The sequence below is a fragment of the Cetorhinus maximus genome, chromosome 4 (genome assembly GCF_964194155.1).
Source record: "Cetorhinus maximus chromosome 4, sCetMax3.hap1.1, whole genome shotgun sequence".
Taxonomy (NCBI): Eukaryota; Metazoa; Chordata; class Chondrichthyes; order Lamniformes; family Cetorhinidae; genus Cetorhinus; species Cetorhinus maximus.
Window position 1 is genome coordinate 52,513,164 of NC_135882.1, and position 21,528 is coordinate 52,534,691.

Sequence of the window (21,528 nt, forward strand, 5' to 3'; positions counted from 1 at the left end):
GTTTAATGCATTATGGATAATTACTTTGGCAAAGTACCTATTTGGCTGTTAAGATAGGAAAACTGTGTCCAGGGTTGCTCTTGGGAGGGAAGGAGAAATAATTTGGTGGGGGAGAAGGGGTACATCAAATTGTCTCTACTACTTTATGCAAGTAGAATACAATATGTGTAATCAATATTCTTCAAGGAAGGTGTACATCACCTAACATTGGAGTGCCTTCTACTAAATAAAAGCTCAAATCATTCTATCATGCTCAGGAATCCCTCAAGAGTTGTACAATAGAACTTGAGCTTCCCAGTACTGTAAGCATCAATTTTCAGGTAAATCAGGGGTTTGACATGAAGTGAGAAGGAAATTTGTATCTTCTGGTTTGCCCATATACTTGGGTGATAACAATAATGGTGGTGTCTGTTCAAATGAAGACAATTATCTTTGATCTGGGACCAGCAAAATTTCAATGCTTGCCAGATGGCTCATAAACTCCAAAGAGTGATAGCCACTGATCCACATCAGTTAGTCCACTAAGCATCCCAAACTGGCAGGGATATAATAGTTGTGATGGTCAGGAGTTGTAATTATGCTTCCTCTTGTAGTAATTGAACTTGTTCACATTTTCCATTGTACTTTTCATGTGCTAGTGCCATTAAGTTTTCTTGTAAAGATTACTTAAACAACTTGTTGTGGATATCAAAAATCCACTGGCTTGAATTGCTACAATAGGCTCTCATTATAGTCTTGCTGCATGATCTGAAGCTGATCCAAGTCCTAAGGAAGTAGTCCTGTGGATGAAGGATTGTTACATGCAAAGACATAATATAACTTAACCTGAAAATAGGGTATTTTTATTAATATGTTTGTCACTTGAAAGAAAATCCTTAAAGAGATCACATAGTTCATATGGATTCATTTTTGCCCAACTCCTTAAGGACATTTTCAAATTTGGAATACATCTGGTAAGCATGGTTCAATGTTGATATTTCCACAATTGGTTTAAGAGCATTAAAACAAGGTCTAAGTTCAAGAACACTGGTGCGTTCGAACTAGTGAGAAAAGCAACCAGGTCTGATTAAGGTGGAGGGGAGAGGTCGTGTCCTGTCTGAGGCTTTAACAATTTGCTTTATTTGAACTATACATTATAACCTAAAAAACACATTTACAAATAGCACGCAAAAAGCTGCATCTTCAGAATATGCCTCATTTACACCAATAAAGGAATAGCTGCTTTACAACCTAACCTTCTGTTGAAAAGCACTATCTGCTATGAATTGAGATCCAACATACATGGAACAGATGGTGTGCAGGGGATCACAAAGGAAGAGGAATGTGCCCTGTAAGTGCACATATTTTGAATATAAGTAGACTAACCAGATTTTCTGAATGACTTTAAAAATCTCAACTTTACAATGAGGAACAGAAAAGCTGAGTGTCTTTACATTTACCCTGTTTGTAATGCCCAAGATCTTAATATTTTTCTTTTGTCAATTTTGTGCTAATCATGAACGTTGGTGAATGGAACATGTTCCATCTTGGACATGGTAGGAGCATTAAGCATTCTCAGATCCTGCACAGTTATATTAGATGCAGAGGAAAACTTACTTTATTCTGTCTCAACATTGTGCCTCAGTTGCAATCTTTGAAATGTATCCGTGGATGCACCAGTGAGACATTTTTCCCATTACCATATCAGCCAAACACTCATTCTTCTTGACAAAGACTGTTAATTAGGGCCAAATTCGAGGGCAGTTTTCCTTGTAGGCCACTAGGAACTGGACTGTGACAATCAGTTCTGCCAATGGGTTCCACCAAGGCCATTCAGCTCCTAATCGGACAAAAGCATTGAACTCAAGAGGCGAGGAAAGAGTAGAGTGACTGCTCTTGACATCTAGGCAGCATTTGACTGAGTGTGGCATCAAGGAGCCCTCACAAAACCGAAGTCAATGGACATCAGGGGAAAACTCTCCACTGATTAGAATCATACCTAGCACAAAGGAAGACGGTTGTGGTTGTTGGTGATCAATCATTTCAGTCCTGGGATATCGCTGCAGGAGTTCTTCAGAGTAGTCTCCTGGCCGAACCATCTTTAGCTGTTTCATCAATGGCCTTCCCTCCATCATAAGGTCAGAAGTGGGGATGTTGACAGATGACTGCACAATGTTCAGTACCGTTTGCAACTTCTCAGGTACTGAAGCAGTCCATGTCCATATGCAGCAAGACCTAGATAACGTTCAGGCTTGGGTTGATAACTGGCTAGTAACATTGTGCCACACAAGTGCCAGGCAATGACCATCTCCAACAATAGAGAATCTAGCCATCTTCCCTTAACATTCAATGGCATTACCATTGCTGAAGCCCCTAGGGGTTACCATTGACCAGAAAGTGAACTGGACCAGCCATATAAATACTGTAGTGGCAAGAGCAGGTCAAAGTCAGGAATTCTGTGGAGAATAACTCACCTCCTGAATCCCAAAAAACTTGTCTACCATCTACAAAGCACAAGTCAGGAGTATGATGGAATACTTTCCTCTTGCCTAAATGACTGCAGCTCCAACACTCAAGAAACTCAACACCACCCAGGACAAAGCAGCCTGCTTGATTGGCATCTCACCCACCACAATAAACATTCACTCCCTCCACCACTGATGCACAGTGGCAGCAGTGTGTACAATCTACAAGATGCATTGCAGCAACTCACCAAGGCTCCTTCGACAGCACCTTCCAAACCCACAACCTCTACCATCTAGAAGGACAAGAGCAGCAGGTGCATGGGAACACAACCACTTGCAAGTTCCCCTTCAAGTCACACACCATCCTGACTTGGAACTATATCGCCATTCCTTCACTGTCGCTGGGTCAAAATCCTGGATCTCCTTTCCTAACAGCATTGTGGGTGTTCCTTCAACACATGGACTGCAGCGGTTTAAGAAGGCAACTCACCTCCACCTTCGCAAGGGCAAGCGATGCCCACATCCCCTGAAGGAATAAATAAAAAGATTATTCTACACAGGACGTTACAGACAGCTGAGGAATCTAGTAGTTAAACCAACAGTTTTGGCTGGAGGACCAAGGTCTCAAAAGTGAAAGATTAATTTGTAACCCAATGGACCGCCAAAATCACAGAATCGTTACAGCGCAGAAGCAGGCTATTTGGCCCATTGTGCCTGCACCGGCTCTCCAAATGAGCATTGTGACATAGTGCCTTTCTCCTGCTTTCTCCCCGTACCCTTGCACATTGTTTCTATTCAAATAATCATCTAATGCCCTCTTGAATGCTACAATTGAACCTGCATCCACCACACTTCCAGGCAGTGCATTCCAGACTCGAAAAAGTTTTTTCTCACATCACATTTGCTTCTTTTGCAAATCAGTTTAAGTCTGTGCACTCTCGTTCTCGATCCCTTGACGAGGGAAACAGTTTCTCCTTATTTACTCTATCCAGCACCCTCATGATTTTGAACACCTCTATCAAATCTCCTCAGCCTTCTCCTCGCCAAAGGGAACAGTCCCAACTTCTCCGATCTATCTTCATAACTCAAGTTTCTCATCGCTGGAACCATTCTTGTAAACCTTTTTTAAACTTTCTCCAATGCGATCACATCCTTCCTGTACTGTGGTGCCCAGAACTGTACACAATACTCCAGCTGAGGTCTAACTAGTGTCCTATATAAGCTGAGCATAACCTCCCTGCTCTTGTACTTAATGCCCCTATGAATATAGCCCAGGATACTGTATGCTTTATTAACTGCTCTCTCCACCTTTCCTGCCACCTTCAATAATCAATGCACATATACACCCAGGTCTCTCTGCCACTGCACACCCTTGAGAATTGTATCCCTTATTTTATATTGCCTGCCCATGTTCTTCCTACCAAAATGAATCACCTCTCAGTTCTCCACATTGAACTTCATCTGCCACCTATCTGCCCACTCCACCAACTTGTCTATGGCCTTTTGAAGTTCTACACTGTCCTCCTCATAAGTTTGCAATACTTCCAAGTTTTGTATCATCCACAAATTTTGAAATTATCCTCTGCACACCAAGATTTAGATCATTAACATATATCAAGAAAAGCAAGGGTCCCAATACCGACCCCTGGGAACTCCATTACAAACCTTCCTCCAGCCCGAAAAATATCCATTGACTATTAACCTACTTCCTTTCACTCAGCCAATTTTGTATCCATGTTGCTACTGTCCCTTTTATTCCATGAGGTATAACTTTTCTCACAAGTCTGTTGTGTGGCACTGTATCGAATGCCTTATCAAAGTCCACGTAAACCACACCAACAACATTACCCTCATCAACCCTCTACGTTACGTCTTCAAGTAGTTAAACATGATTTCCCCTTTATAAATCCATGCTGACTCTTCCTTATCAACCCACATTTTTCCATGTGACTACTAATTCTATCCAGAATAATTTCCTCTAGAAGCTTCCCTACCACTGAATTTAAACTGACTGGCCCATAATTGTTGGGCTTGTCCTTTCAACTTTTTTTGAACAAGGACGTAATGTTTGCAATTCCTCAGGTTCTCCAAATGCTGAACAAATATAGGCAAACAACAGCACCGCATGGTACGTTCAGCAATACAGAAGGGATTTTTCCAACCCTTCCGACGTGCTGCAATTCAGGCAAAACTTGAAAACCTGTTTGAGCAGGCGGGGATAGGTGGGATGGAGATATACTAACAAGCTAAATTTTATGTTGAAATTTTCAAGCCAAAAAAGTAATTGTATTGGGCTTTAAGGTTCTCAGTCTGGAACAGATGTAATCTATGTGAAAGACAAAAGGGAGAAATAATTGAACACTGCTGCCATTTGTTGACCTTTAAATGGGATTTGAAAGAAGGAAAAAAAAAATAGGTGCCAGTCAGCTATCCATGCATAATTAAAAAAAAAAATCCACCTAACATCTATCCTTCTAACCACTATCTGAATCAGAAATTGCTTAAATTCCTATCTGAATGCTTTAACTGGGCTAAAATACAACTCTGAAGATAGTAGGCTATTCCACAATGACGGTGATCACAAATTGATTAGCTTAGTTCAGCTTGCGGCTTCTTAAACTTATAGGTGAGATTTCATATTATCATGATGTAGTTTTGCACAAAATACTTCTTTACATTCACATTATTGATTTCCTTCAGTTATTATCAGAATTCCTTCCCTTGGTTTTCTGAAAAGTGTTGATTTAACATAGTAGCAGAGAGTGATTGCCTAAACATGAAGATTAGAAACTAAGATTTTTTTTCTAGGCAGAAGGCTGTAATCAGAGTTACTTTTGAGAAGACTGGCTGAAACCAAGTGTAAATTGTCAGGGCATGATATCCCACTAATGTCTCTGAATCTGAACCTTATGAACAATGGAAAAATGAAGTCGATATGTGGACACGGGTTATGTTGTTATCGAAGAGGAAACAAGGTATGGCCTTGGCACTGTTGCTTCTTAACAAAAGCATGATCAGGTGCAAAGCATTTTATGAGCTAGAGGCCCATCAGTTGGATACTGATGACGATTTGGATGTTCTATTAAGTTTCATGGATGTAATTTATGAGATGATCTATTAAATGCATACGAGGCATCGTCAGACTTTGATAAATTTGGAAAGATGGACAATTATTCCATTGAAGAATACATCACGGAATTTAATAGATTGCAGAAATTCAATTTGGAAATTCCTTGTTCAGTGCTCGTTTTAAATTGTTGAATTGTGTTATATATAGTGTCATTTTAGTGACAATTCAGAGGAGCTGAGCGGGGTTAAAAGCCAGCGAGAGAAAGTGAGAATTCAGAGGAGCTGAGCGGAGTTAAAAGCCAGCGAGAGAAGGTAAGAATTTAGAGGAGCTGAGCAGGGTTAAAAACCAGCGAGAGAAAAAAAGTGAGAATTCAGAGGAGTTGGGAGGGGCTAAAGCCAGCAAGAGAAAGCGAGAATTTAGAAGAGCTGAGCGGGGTTAAAAGCCAGTGAAAGTGAGAATTCAGAGGAGCTGAGCGGGGCTAAAAGCCAGCGAGAGAAAGTGAGAATTCAGAGGAGCTGGGCAGAGTTAAAAGCCAGCGAGAGAAAGTGAGAATTTAGAACAGCTGAGCAGGGCTCTCTCTATTACAGTCTGTGGGTTCAGAGCCATGTTTGGAAACGTAAATTGAGGTGTGACACCACAGGGAAGTTGTAAGTTGATTGACTGGTGAGTATTGCTGCTTCGGGTCTAAGTCTAGGAAGATTAAAAATAATGCATTAAGTAATAAGTGAATAGCTAATAAGTGTTCTTTGAAGCAAGGTTTATTAATAATAGTAAGGTACGTTAAATAGGGTGTATCAGTATTATGAGGTTTACTAATAGCAGTAAGGTTTATTAGCAGAAGCAAGATTAATTAATAAATAGGGAAATGGCAGGGCTGGTCAGATTTCCAGAGTGCACATCCTGTGCTATGTGGGAACTGCAGGATCCTTCAGGTGAACCAGATAACCATTTGTGCAGGAAGTGTCATCAGTTGCAGCAGCTTGAGCTGCAGATTTCAGAACTTGAGCAGCAGCTTGCATCACTGCGGTGCATCCATGAGCTTGAGCGCTTTGTGGATAGCATGTTTACAGATGTGGTCACCCCACAGCTTTAGAGTATGCAGGGAGAGAGAAAGAGAATGGGTGACCACCAGGCAGTCAAAAAGGAACAGGCAGGTGTTGCAGGAGTCCCGAGAGCATCCTACTCTCCAACCAGTATTCAGTTCTGATAGCTGGTTGGTTCATCCAGGGAATGCAGCCAGAGCCAAGTCCATGGCAACAAAGTCAGCTCAGCTGTACATGGGGGTACAAGGAAGACTGGAAGAGCAATGGTAATTAGGCATTTCTGTGGCCGCAGATGTAATTCCAAGATGGCATGTTGTCTCCCTGGTGCCAGGGTTAAGGATGTCACTAAGCAGCTGCAGGGGACCGAGATGAACAGCCAGGAGTCATGGTCCACATCGGTACCAATGGCATAGGCAGAAAGGAGGATGTGGTCTTGCAGTCAGAATTTAGGGACCCTGGCAGGAAATTAGCAAGCAGGACCTTAAAAGTAATAATTTCCAGATTACTCAAAGTACCAAGTACAAGTGAGCATAGAAATAGGAGGGTAAGACAGATGAATGCGTGGCTGGAAAGATAGTGTAGGAGGGAGGGCTATAGATTCTTGGGACATGGGAAAGGCTCTGAGGGAGATGAGAGCTGTACAGGCCAGACAGTTTGTACCTAAGTAGAGCCGGGATGCAATTCCTTGCGAGGCGTTTTGGTAGTTCTATTGGGGAAGAGTTTAAACTAACTAGGCAGATGCATGAAACACTGGGAGAGATAGATAGCGCTAGAATAAGGAATAGTAAGTTAATAGGTGGGGTCAGAGTAAGGGAGAATGTAATAAAGTATAAATCAGGGTTGCTGTGCATGTATGTGAATGCACGGAGTACGGTAAATAAGACTGGTGAGCTACAGGCACAGATTGCCACGCGGAAATACAATGTTATGGCTATAACAGAGGCCTTGCTAAAAGAATGGAAGGACTTAGTGTTAAACATTCCTAGATACACCGTGTACAGGAAAGATAGGAAAGGAAGAAAGAGGAGGGATGATGGTATTGATTAAGGAGAGCGTTGCAGTGCTGGGGAAAAGGATGTCCCACAGGAGTCAAGGACAGAATCTATTTGGCTAGAGCCAAGGAACATAAAAGGTGGAATTACATTGTTTGGTGTAGTCACTAGGCCACCAACTAGTCAGGAGGATGTAGAGGAAAAATTACAAAATTTGCAAGGAAATTACAGAGAGGTGCAAGAATTACAGAGTAGTTATAACGGAGGACTTTAATTATCCGAATATAGACTGGGATATTATTAGTGTAAAGGGGCAGAGAGGGGCAAGAGCTCCTAATGTGTGTTCAAAAAATGTTCTACACCGGTATGCTTCCAGTCTATGCTGACTATGGAAGGAGGCAAAGAACAAGAACCAGAGTAAGAATAATTAACTGGGAAAAAAACCAACTTCAATGTGGTAAGGATGGATCTGGGCCAAATAAATTGAAGTTAAAGGTTGGCAGGGAAAATAGTAGCTGAACAATTGGCTATCTTCAAAGAAGAGACAGTTCAGGCACAGTTAAGGTATATTCCCTCAAAAGGGAAAGATAGGGTGGGTGAACAAAGCCAAAGCTCCCTGGATGACAAGAAGTAGAAATTAAGATAAAGAAGAAAAAGTGCACTTATAACAAAAGTCAGGTAGAAAATACAATTGAGAGCCAGGCTGAATAAAGAAGGTTCTGAGGTGAGGTGAAAAAGCAAAGGGAAGCAAAGAGGAAGTACGAAAAGAAACTGGTAGTCTTCTATAATCATATAAATAGCGCTAGGAAATAGAGATAGTTTAATAAGTTATATTTGTATTTGTAGGTGTTGGGAATGAGTTTTAGCTTTAAAGTTTGAATTTGATTTTTATTCGTGTGTTAAGAAAAGGTCAAATTGAGTTTCAGTTTCACTTTAAAAGGTGCCTGCATTTCTAATGAGAGTTTACGGTTGTTGCAGCTAAGTTAAACAAACAAGAATAGAGAAACTGGGCGCTGCCTAGCAACAGTGGTCCAGAGAGGCAGGTCCCTCCCACAGACACACAGAAGAAACTAGACTTGGAAGCTGTGAGTTCATTTGGTTTTGAAAGTAGCTGCCAGGAGAGATTGAAGCAAAGGGGACATATAGCCAGTCCCCAAGCTAAAGAAAATAAACCAAAATCCAGGGAAGTGGAACAGGAGAAAGTCCCAAACAGACCTTATAGTCAAAAGGAGGGCAGGAACATGGAAAATATCCTGTTAACAGTGAAGGGCAGGGAGATAGGCTCCAAGCTTCAGATTTAAAGAGACAAAAGCTGCAGAAAGCAGATTTAAAGTGAGAACAGCTTGCAAGAGGCCAGAAGGTCCAAAGAGACAACTGAAGATCTGTAAGTCTTTGCTATGGGCATGTGAAGCAGTGGTGTACTGTTGACAACTGAGTCGGAGAGAGTGCGTGGAAGACAGCTTGAATGCACGTGGTGACCCAGAGAGAGGAACATCGCAAGGAGAGTTCGATACTCTGGAGGTGAACCCTTGCGGAAGGCATCTGAGAGAAAGCGTTGGTTTGGGAGAAGATTCCAAAGTGGGCTCTTGGAGAGTGCAGATTGGAAACCCTCGTGTGAAAGACAGAGTGCAGTGAGACCGGTTGGCTCACTGTGTGACAAGCATATGGGCGAGGTAATTGATGGGAGATCCATAGCATCTGATTGAGGTGAAATCTGTCACTTGATTTCAGAATGTGGTGCGTCTGACCACAGGTTGCCAACTGGGTTACATGGACTGTGCACTTACTGTGAACACTAAAGTATAAGGTAGCTTTTGTAACTTGTGTTATCCTTACAAGTCTGCTTACCTGTAAAGGTATAGTTGTGGGTGAAGAAGTATTGTAATATAGTTAATCTTTTCTTGTTTACTAAATGCTTTATGCTTTTTTTTTATGAAGTGCAGAAGCTGACTCCAGTGACTGTTCAGTAGCTCCTCTCCACGTATCTGAACAAAAAAATAAAAGTTAGGATCTATCAAGCTGGATTCCAGCCTGGGATCAGGCTTGTCCAGTGGTAACCTCAGCTGGAGATTATAACAATAGTAGAAGGGTGGTAAAAGGGAAAGTGGGGGTAATTAAGGACAAAAAAAGGGGATTTATGCATGGAGGCAGAATTGAAGGTATTAAATGAATACTTTGCATCTGTCTTTACCAAGGAAGAAGATGCTCCCAAGGCCATGTAGGAGGTAATTCAGACACCAGAAGGATTTAAAATTAATATGCATTGGATAGGCTGTCTGTACTTAAAATTGATAAGTAACCAGGACCAGATGAGATGCATCCAAGGATACCGAGGAGTGAGAGAGCGGCAAGTGTGGAGGCACTGACTATAATTTTTCAGTCTTCCTTAGACCTGGGGTGGTCCCAGAGGACTGGAGAATTGCAAATGTTACACCCTTGTTCAAATAAAGGTTATAAAAAGATAAAAATGTGAAGTGATTCATTTTAGTCAGATGAACATGGAATGACAATAAAAAAATAAAGGGCACAATTCTAAAGGGGGTGCAGGAGCAGAGGGGCCTTGGTGCATATGTGTATAAGCCATTGAAGGTGGCACAGAATATAAGAGCAAAGAGGTTATGTTGAACTTGTGTAAGATACTAGCTCAGCCTCAGCTGGAGTATTGCATCCAATCCTGGGCGCCGCACTTCAGGAAGGTTGTGAAGGCATTGGAAAGAGCGCAGAAAGGATTCATGAGAATGGTTCCAGGGATGAGGAGTTATGAAGATAGATTGGAAAAGTTATGACTGTTTTCCTTTGAGAAAAGAAGGCTGAGGGGAGATCTGGTGGAGTTGTTCAAGATCATGAAGGATCTGGACAGAGTAGATAGAGAGAAGCTGTTCCCACTCAAAACGGTTGAGAATGACAGGGCACAGATTTAAAGTAATTGGCAAAAGAAGCAAAAGCGATATGATAAAAAACCTTTTTATGCAGTGAGTGGTTACGGTCTGGAATGCACTGCTGGAGAGTGTGGTGGAGGCAGATACAATTGAAGCATGCAAGGGAATTAGATTTATCTGAAAAGGAAGAACGTGCAGGGTTCCAGGGAGAAGGCCATGAATGGCACTAAGGGAATTGCCCATTTGGTGAGTTGGTGCAGACACGATGGGCCGAATAGCCTCCTTCTGTGCTGTAACAATTCTGAGACATGGATCAGCTCCTGGACTTAATTGGAATTCTCCAAAAGGAACATGCTTTTGGAGATGAAGTCTGATGTTTTAAAAAAAAAAAATTGTTAGGAAAGCAGTCATTTTCAGCAGCCTTCATGACAGAAATGGAGCATTCGGCAGTGTTACAGATGATGGAGGGATTCAGTGGTCAGAGGCTTATGGGGTCATTCAGGTCTGGGACGTAGGCATCAATATAACAGAAGAATCACAGACAAAAGAAATGATGGAGACATTTTTGGCAGAGCTGGCAGACAACAGGATTGGAGTAATAATAACAAATGAATGAACCCCACGAACTATTAACACGTCTTTCAGATGTGATTCGAAATATCATTATGCTGTAAATTGTCCAAACAGAACAACAGAGTTTGAGGCAATGCATGATACGGAAGGTTCAGAAGTGAAAGATGATGTCATCGATCAGTCTGAGGGAATTGTACTGGTTACAAGAGGCTTCAGTCCCGTAATGAATGTACTAGTTGTGGATTCATTTATTTGCACGGTGTTGGAAAGTGGTTACACATTGACAACGGGTAGAATGGATTGGTTGAAATATTAGTAGAAAGGGTCAAAGTACGGTCAGGGAAAATGAAAATTCTACTTGCTTCAGCTTCGGGTATGACAACACATTAAGGTCACTGAAAACAGCAGTGATTCCATGCAGAGTACATAGAGTGAACACTTTATTAGTACAGATGTGGTACCTAGTAAGGTACCCTTGCTGCTGAGCAAGCCTTCCATGAAAAAGGTACAAATGAAATTGGACAGGAAATATGATAAAGCAATTGTCTTTGGAAAGTCGGTAGATATACAATTTACCCCATCAGGACATTATTGCATCCCTTTAATAAAACCTAGTACCTCTAATCAGAATGTTAAAGTGTTAGTGGCATCAGATGATAGGAGTTTGAGAGAAAAACAATTTGTTTTAAAGTTTGTGACAATTTGTTCATCCCTCGACACAGATTAACAATCCTACTAAAGGATGCAGAGGTAGCTGATAACGAGCATACGAAGCTTAGTGAAAAATGTGATATATGCAAAAAGTATCAGAGGATACCATCATGGCTTTTTATAAGTCTCCCATTAGCATGAGTAGTAGCAGTGATGGATTTAAAGATGTGGGACAAAGAATGAAACATGATCATTTTGAATTTCATAAACATGGCAACAAGGTTCAGTCTTTCTACAGTAATACATGATTAAGATCATGGAAACATGGATACATTGCGGACTGGGAGCCAGCTAAATTCCTGACTGACCATCATTTGGAGGGGGGGGTAGGGAGCGGTTAGTATTTGCAAGTGACGACTTTAGGAACGTGTGAGGAAATATGAACATTGTAGTTATGATCACCAGAGCTGAAAATCCTTTCAACAATGGACTCTATGAAAGAAATCATGCCATGTTTGGTGAGATGCTCCATAAGATTTTAGTCAAGCAATCAAATTGCAAGCTAACATCTGGTGTGGGCAGTCCATGCGAAGAATTCACTTCAAATATTTGGGAGTTTAGGTCTGTATCAGTTGGTCTATGGACAGAATCCAAAAATTCCTTCTGTACTGTGTGATCATATTCCGGCCTTATCTACGCACTTGAATCCCCTACATGCAGAGAGAAGTTCATTCATCAAAGCAGAAGTCTCAGGGAAAATTTGGCAAGCTTCACAACACTGTAGAAGACCTTCAGAGATAAGCTTTAATCCTGGGGATTTAGCATATTATGAAAGTGAGGGTCAGGAAAAGTGTAAAGGTCCAGGTAAAAAGTGATAGAGTGTGCTGGGAAGACAGTGATTCTACATGGTAGTCAAACTATTTGGGTCCATTCATCTAGGTTAATCTAGATTTACTACGAACTTTCAGAATCTAAGAAATTAGAAGAAGGAGGCATCCTGTACCTCACACTCAGATTTGACAATTATAAAGGAACAGAATACCATAGCTAAGGGGCTGGGTGACAACAGACAAAGTGATACCAATGCATAGGATAGGGCTATTGTACCCAAAGAACAACTGCCTAAAATTGGCATTAATGTAATGTACATAACAGAAGGGTCCAGTGAATGCAGGGATTTGACCATTATAGGGAGAGCAGGTAATGCCACCAGCAAGTTCACGCATTGGTTAAATGTCTAAGATGATAGGAAAGAGGTAAGATCTCTGGACTGGCAAATCAAGTGAAACAGTGGAAATCAGGAAAATAGAGTGCGAGTCCACATGGTGGATTTGACTCGGGCACTAGAGAACAATTACGTACTGGTGACAGAACCTCTGATCTTGGGAGGGAGAGATCCTGTAGCAGTAGTCCAGGAATAGATAGGAGGGCAAATAGAGGCCACAGCTTGACTAAGCTGTGTGATAGAACAAAGACTACAGAAAAAACTAGGAATATGAAGAGAAGTAGAAGACATTATTAGGTAGTTTTGGTGGCTGCCAACAAATTAGAAGATAAATCAATATGAGAAGCAACAAAAAGAGCTGGATAGTTGGAAGGAATTTGGTGTCTATTCTGAAGCCAAAGAGGAATCAGCCAGCCTTAAACACAAATGGACGTGTACGGAGAAAAATACTCCCAGATGGGACATAAGGCTAAATTGAGACAAGTAGCTAAAGGCTTTGAAGAGAGACTTGGTGATCGAGATGTTAAGAGTGGTGCCACCGTGACAGAAAAAATAATCTTGAAAACTTTAACTCCTTTAGCCACATTCATGGGAATGTAGGTCAATCCATATAAAAGCCGCATTTTTGTAGGGTAAAAAATTTCAATGAGAAGTGTTTTTGAAGCCACCTAATGAAGCAAGTGATGTAGAAGGGAAGCTGTGGAAATTAAACACGTATTTGTGGATTAAATGATGCATTGATACCATGGCATTTCTTGGTTAGGTCTGTCTTGCTGAAAGTAGGATGCATTTAGCTGAAGGTAGATCCAGCAATATTCTATTGTAATCATAAAGAAAAACTCTCAGGTATCTTCATGACACATGTCAATGATTTTCTATGGGTAGTTCTGCAGATTCTGAGCAATGTGTGACAGATAAAAGGGGAGTTTAAGATTGAAAGTCAGGAACTGGGGTGTCTAAATATATAAGCTTACACATTGATCTCCCTACACATTGATCAGAAAACGTCAAATCAAAAATTGTATCTAGGAAGTGTTAATCATATCCCAATAAATCAGTCTATATCATCACAGAAAGAAGAAACAGAGCAGCTAAGAAGCTTGATTGGACAGTTAAACTAGCTTTGTACTCAGACAAGGCCTGATGCCAGTTATGGCGTATTGGAACTTAATACTATGATGAAACACAATACAATCAAGATGGCTTTTGAGGGCAAATAAAACATTAACAAAATTAAATTTTAAGAATGTGCACTCTAGTTTCCAGACCTGGATCACCCAAAAGTTATGAAGTTAGTCCTTTTTCCTGATTGGTATTCGAGTACAGCTGGATTACTATTCTTAGTGGGTAAAAATGGAAAAAGTGTTCTCCTTTGGCCTGGGAAGCCAAGAAAATAAAAAGGGTGGTTAAAAGTACCCTAGCTGCAGAAATGCTGGCTCTGATAGAAGCAATGGATATGGGACTTTACTTAAACATTTGAAGGAATTTAAGATATTCCGAAAAAAGTTTGCCCATTCAATGCAAGGTAGAAACTATTCCCTGTGGGATAACGTACATTCGGTAAAAAAGTACGACCGAGAAAAGGCTAAGGATTGGCATTGCTAGCATAAAAGAGATGCTAGAAAGAAAATAAGTCACCAAGATAAAATGGGCTGACGCAAATCACCAATTGTTGGATTGCTTTACCACAAAAGGAATGCTTGCACAGAAACACTATTGGAGGTCTTAGAAGAGCAAAGTCTTGTATTATGATGTGATATATAGAATATGAAAATCATTTTTTTCTTTGATTTGTTTTGGAACATTGTGTTATAAAGTTTTAATTTAAAGAGGGGAATATATTAATGGTACGTTAATTGTATTATCAAGGTTAAGGATACAAAGGCGAAGGGCACTGATTAAGTATCTTGAGCACATATAATGAAAGACTTCCTCTTTAAAGGGGTGGTTCATTAGGTTAATTGTTCTTAGTTTGCTCAAAAATGAGCAAAAGGAAGCCTTCTGGGATACGGTGTTAGTATGTAGGATGCAGGCATATGTAATGCTGCATTTTATGGATAAACCAATTATTACGCAAAGAATTTGTGCCTAGTTTCACATTTCACCATTTGGCTTGGAACCTATTTAACAGATAAGAAGGAACACAACGCTGGCCTAAGATGCTGCCCTATTTAAACAAGTGTTTAGTAAAGACTAAGAAATAGTCCTCAGTATGAGGTAAACCAAAAGTAATGGACAAGGGGAGGTGACCCCTCCCCCCTCCCACCCAGGGTAAGCAATCAGCCCCTAGAAATAAAGTATATTAATGGGTTCGCAAAGGCTGGGGGTAGTCCTTGTCAGGCAGCTGCCTGATCTTCAGATGGAGGAAGACCAGAGATGATGGGAGACCGGGAGAAGATTGACCTAACACTTTGGCTACAGAGCAGAAGGCTGTCGCCACAAGGGATCAACACACTCTGCCCCATCCATCCATTTGTCCTCTGGGATCAGTATACTGCTCTCACCTGTCACGGTTGTATGCTTTTCCTATCTATTTAGCTTATGCATCATAAATAAGCTGTCACTTCTTAAAAAACTGCCTTAAAATCACTTGGGAGTTCCCAACCATGTATTTTGGGTAATCTGTGACTCCTGAACCTAAAACTTATACAGTGGTCCTTACAGAACCTGGTATATCTTACTTATAATATTTTTTTCAAAAGAGTGAACTACTCAGTTCCAATAGTATGACACAAGCTGAAAGTTATCATTGAGAAATAAGGATACGAAATATACAATAAATGCTGAAACCTTAAAAAAAGAGAAGCTGACGACTTAAGAGATTCCAATCAACATATCTGTAAAAGTGAGAGGACAAGTTCACTTCCAAGGGATTTTGACATCAAGGCAGCATTTGATCACATACGTGCCAAGAAGCACTAGTAAAACTGAAGTGAATGGGAATCCGGGGAACATAATCCAGGATAAAGCAGTAACTTGATCAGCATGCCAGCCACCAGCTTAAACATCCTCTCTGTGGCTGCAGTGTTTACTATCTACAAATTCACCACAGCACCTTCCCATGGCAGTCCCACCCAATTCCACGACCTCTACCACCTAGTTGGATGTATGGGAACACCATCACCTCAAAGTTTCCTTCCAAGTCACACATAATCCTTACTTGGGAAATATATTGTCATTCCTATATTCTCACTGGGTCAAAATCCTGGAACTCCCCACCTGATAGCATTTTGGCAGTACCTTCACTAGACGAGTTGCAGCAGTACAAAAATGCTAAACATCATCTTCTTCAAGGGCAACTAGGGATTGGTGATAAATGCCAGCTCGGACAGTGATCGCCACATCCAACGAATGAATAATGATAAAGCTGTATAAAAAAAAAAGTATACAACAAGATTCTATGTTTTATAAATTGGGACACAGAATACAAAAGCAAAGGGTAAGGCTAAAGCTAAACATAACACTGGTTCAGCCAAATTTTTGATTTTATATTTGGTTTTTTTTGACTTACTGAGATAGGGACATCAAGGTCACAGTCAGAGTACAGAAGAGATTCACTAAGATCATTCCAGAGATGAGATAATTTGGTTATGAGGACAGATCACAGATACTGACACAATCTTTTATAAGATTACAAGCAATATCATGAGAAGATCTTATGCAATATTCAAAATAAAAGAGTTTTGATACGGTAGATAGGGAAAAACTATGTCCAATTAATTGATGACTCAGTAAATAAAGAGCTTAAATTTATCATTACCAAAATAATAAAAGGCAAAGAGAATTATTTATTATTAAACTCAGCATTGTTAGGTCGTGGAAACAGGATCTATAATAGGCTTTAACAGGGAAGTGGATAAATATTTGAATTAAAAAGAAACAATATGGGAGAAGGGCAGGAAATGGGGAATAAGTAGACAGCTGAGAATGGCATAGTTGCAACAGGCTAAATGACTTCCTTCTGTAGAATTCCACAACAATTTGCTGAATTATCTGAACATTCCACTGATTTAACATTGATATATAAAACTTGAAAGCTATACAGAAATTAATAGGAAAAAGCTTTCTATGGTACCATTCTATGTAAACAAATAAGAGAACAAGTAGATTTCACTGTAATCAAATAATAGTTATATACTATTAATAATCAGAATAGCCATGAACAGAACTTTCTGATCATGCAAGACATTAGTTCTCACTAGATTATTCATAGATAAAGGTTTCAATCTCTTCCTTGATAGGTACTTCGGATCTCTCACAATGTGCATGAGTTTCACATTTTAATCCCATCTCACATTCACAGTTCCTAAATTTTGATATTTCTGCTTTGGCTTTTCGCCACTGCTTATTAATGTCCATTATTTTTTCCCCAATATATCGATTGACTTTATTTAGTCGCTTGTGGATCTCATTGTCATCTTTGGCATCTTGTCGTATTCTGTTCAGTAATTGTTCTGTAGAGGAAACAGAATTTTATTTAGTTTCACTAAAATATTAATCTAGAGCTGTAAATTTTAAGAATTGATTTGTTTTTGAAAACTGAAATATATATCAGATGCCTCATTGATAGCCTCCGCAGTCAGTTACAAGCATGCTAGGAGTTCAAGGCCTGCTCCAGGACTACAGCACGTAGTCTAGGCTGACGGTTCAGTGTAATTCTGAAGGAATCCTGCATTGTTGCAGGTGCTACTTTTCGGATCAGATGTCAAATCGAGGTCCCATCTGCCTGTTCAGGTGGCTGTAAAGATAGCAGGTTTCAGTTTGAGAAGCAGGAAAATTCTCCTAGTATGCTGCCCAACATTTATCCATCATGGATCAAAATAAATTCACTGGGAACTTGGGCGCAGATTGGTTGCTTTGCCGACATAAAAATAGAGACTATGCTTCTGATGCTGAAGTGCCTGAAAGATGCTATATAAATGCAAATTCTATGTTAGAAAGATTACAATATCAAAAGAGGCCAGATTAATAAAAACACTTAGAAATACTTAGCCAAAACAAAAATACTAAATAAATGACTTAAAAGTGTAAGGGACTAAAGAACTCAAAAACTTATGAAACAAATAACATGTATATGAAGAGATTTAAGACAAAAAAAATGGAGAGATCATAAAACTAGAATTTGCATTAACAGCTTATAGGTTTATATAGGTTAGAATGATTTTAATGCCTCAGTCACAGGCATAGTCGCAGGTAATGGGGGCAGTTTTGGTGGAAAAGAGCTACTTTAAAAAGAAATCCCCAATTTTCTCAATTCCTCTAAGTGTTCATTCCTTACTAGGGAAGAGTTTGAGTTGTATCTCTCATAAGTGATGCTTACAAGCAGAAAGGTTGCGGGGGGTTGGGGGGGCAATGCTGTCATTAGATAGCATTAGATAGATCTCCTGCAATGAAAGCATTGCATAAAAATGTTAGTTATCTGGTCCAGGCTAAGCTGCAGCAAATGAAAGACAAAAAAAGTGGATAAAATCCAACATGTTCATCAAAATAACATAAAGAGCTTCTATGATTCATTAAGAGTACAGCTCCAAATATACCAAGACTGGATTTCTGAAGAGTACAGAGGATGCTGTCCTAGTCTATGCAAAGACAAGATTGCATAATGATGATACAAGTACTTTGATAAACCACTGAATAAAGCAGCAATCAACATATACACAAAATCTTCAGTCACACAGCAGGTACAAAATAATATGGAGATCCTAATAACTGCCAAGGTTAATGAAACAAATCAGACAAAGACAATCATAAAGCCCCAGAACCAGGTGCAAACCTTGCAAATATTGACAAATGCAGCACTTGGGCTGCCACTTACTAACTATACAGGTGCTTCAAAATCATCTGGAAGTGGTACCAGCCCACAAGATTTAAAGAATACAATCATAGCATTTATAAGCATGAGAGACTAAAAAAACTGGCGCATATTGAGAAATTTATTTTAATTTGATTGCTGGAAACAAATCCACAAAAGTACTTCCCAATCAACCTTTTCAAAATGTTGACACATTCCTCCCAAAGGCATATTGTCACTTAAATTCAAACTTCAACATCATTGACTGTTTTCATCACTCAGCAGATTCAGAAAAAACATGTGTAGTAGTATAAAAGACCTTAACATAATCTTCACTGACATGACCAAGAATTGTGACACTGTCAGCTGACTGGGTCTGTTGAAGCCTCTGGCCAAGTTTGGGTGCCAAGAAAGGTTTGTTTAGATGGTGAGTCAGCTCTATTTGGAGCATTTAGTAACTTTTTTTATTCTTTCATGGGACGTGAGTGTTGATGGCAAGTTCAACATTTGTTGCGCATCCCTAATTGTCCTTAAGGAGGTGGTGGTAAGTGTCTCCTTGAACTACTGTAGTCCAACTGCTGTAGATACAACTATAGTGCTGTTAGGAAAGGAGTGCCAAGGTTTAACCAAGCAACAGTGAAGGGAATAGTGATATAGTTCCAAGTGAAGATGATGTGTGGTTTGGAGGGGAACCTGCAGGTGGTAGTATTTCCATGCATCTGCTGCCCTTGCCCTTCTAGGTGGTAGAGGTCGCAGGTTTTGAAGATGCTGTCGAAGAAGCCTTGGCAAGTTGCAGTGATGCATCATGTACATAGTACGCATTGCTGCCACCATGCATCGTTGGTGGATGGGGTGTCAATCAAGCAGGCTACTTTGCCCTGGGTTGTGTTGAGTTTCTTAAGTATTATTGAGGCTGCACTTTTCAGGTAAGTGTATAGCTTTCCAACACACTCCTGACTTGTGCCTTGTAGATAGTGGGCGGGTTTTGAGGAGTCAGGAGACTTGTTACTTGCTGCAGGATTCCTAGCCTCTGACCTGCTCTTGTAGCCACAGTATTTATATGGCTGGTCCAGTTCAGTTTCTGGTCAATGGAAACCCCTAATATGTTGATGGTGAGAATTCAATGATGGCAGTGCCACTAAATGTTAAGATGAGATGATTATATTCTTTTGGTTGGAAATGGTCATTACCTGACACTGGTGTGGTGCCAATATTACTTGCCACTTTTCAGCCCAAGCCTGGATGTTGTCCAGGTCTTGCTGCATGTAGGCATGGACTGCTTCAGTACCTGAGGAGTCCCGAATGGTGCTGAGCATTGTGCAATCATTATCAAGCATTCCCAATTCTGACCTTATGATGGAGGGAAGGTCATTGATGAAGCAACTAGAGATGACTGGGCCTAGGACACTACCCTGAGGAACTCTTGCAGCAATGTCCTTGGACTGAGATGATTGGTCTCCAACAACCACAGCATCTTCTTTTGTGCTTGGTATGATTCCAACCAGTGCAGAGTTCCCCAGTACCCCTCCCCAAATTCTCCTTGACTTTAATTTTGCTAAGATTCCTTGATGCCATACTCAGTCAAACGCAGTCACTCTCATCTCACCTTTTGATTTTAGTTCCTTTGTCCATCTTGAATTCAGTTCTTTTGTCCATATTAGGGCTAAGGCTGTAGTGAGGTCAGGAGACGAGCGGTCATGGTGAAAACCAAACTGGGCATTGGTGAGCAGGTTATTTGCTGTGTCAGTGCCACTTGATAGCACTGTTGATGACACCTTATGTCACTTTGCAGATGATTGCGGGTAAACCGATAGCGCAGTAATTGGCTAGATTGGATTTGAGCTGTTTTTGTGGACAGGACATATCTGGCCAATTTTCCACATTATCAGGTAGATTTCAGTGTTGTAGCTATATTGGCTAGGGGAGTAGCTAGTTCTGGAGCAGAACTACTGCCGGGATTTTGTCAGCACACAAAACCCTAACTGTAGTCAGTACCTTCAGCCATTTCTTGAAGTCACATGGAGTGAATCGAATTGGCTTAAGACTGACATGTGTGATGTTGGGGACCTCAGGAGTAGGCTGAGATGGATCAAACACTTGGCATTTCTGTCTGCTGATGGCTGAAAATGTTCAACCTTGTCTTTATTTTTTATTCATCCATGGGATGTGGGCATCGCTGGTTAAGGCAGCATTTATTGCCTGATGTGCTGGGCTCCCCCATCATTGAGGATGGGCATATTTGTGGAGCCCCCTCAAGTTAGTTGTTTAAAGCTACCAACCCATATTCATGACTGGATGTGGCAGGACTGCAGAATTTTAATCTGATCCATTGGCTGTGGCAGCACTTAGTTCTGTCTATTGCATGCTGCTTCTTTTGTCTGGCATGCATATAGTCCTGTGTTGTAGCTACAACAGGTTGGCACTTCAACTATTAGTATACCTGGTGTTACTGCTAGCATGCTCTCCTGCACTCTTCATTGAACCAGCACTGATCCTCTAGTTTGATGTAATGGTAAGGTGAAGGATATGGCCCATGAGCATATGAATATACGAATTAGGCACAGGAGTAGGCCATTCAGCCCCTCAAGCCTGCTTCTACATTCCAAAAGATCATGGCTGATCTGATTGCGGCCTCTACTTTCATGTCTACCCCCTGTACCCTTTGACTCCTTTGTCAGTCAAGAATCTATCTAACTCAGCCTTCAAAAATTCAGTGACCCTGCCACCACTGCTTTCTGGGCAAGAGGAGAATTCCACAGTCTAACGGCCTTCAGATAAAAATTTTTTATCGTCGCTGTCTTAAATGGGAGATCCCTTATTTTTAAACTCTGTCCTCTAGTTCTAATCTCGCCCACAAGGG

At 40.6% G+C, this 21,528-nt stretch overlaps 1 protein-coding gene across 3 annotated transcripts in view; it reads right to left on the bottom strand.

Annotated features, from left to right (window-relative positions):
• Positions 1-820: 820 nt before the first annotated feature.
• LOC144679623 (BEN domain-containing protein 5-like) overlaps positions 821-21,528 on the bottom strand; it is a 70,699-nt gene continuing 49,991 nt past the window's right edge. Inside the window, exons 6-9 of one of the 3 annotated variants that reach the window (XR_013576378.1) lie at positions 16,389-17,331; positions 16,118-16,244; positions 1,979-2,214; positions 821-1,819 (exon numbers count right to left, since the gene is read on the bottom strand). Coding sequence is in view for 1 of the 3 variants with exons in the window: in XM_078540197.1 (XP_078396323.1) it covers positions 17,081-17,331 (251 nt within the window). In the remaining 2 variants the exon portion in view is untranslated. Of the gene's footprint in view, positions 2,215-16,117; positions 16,245-16,317; positions 17,332-21,528 lie in introns of those variants that run through there. The other 2 variants (XR_013576377.1, XM_078540197.1) reach the window with 2 other exon arrangements.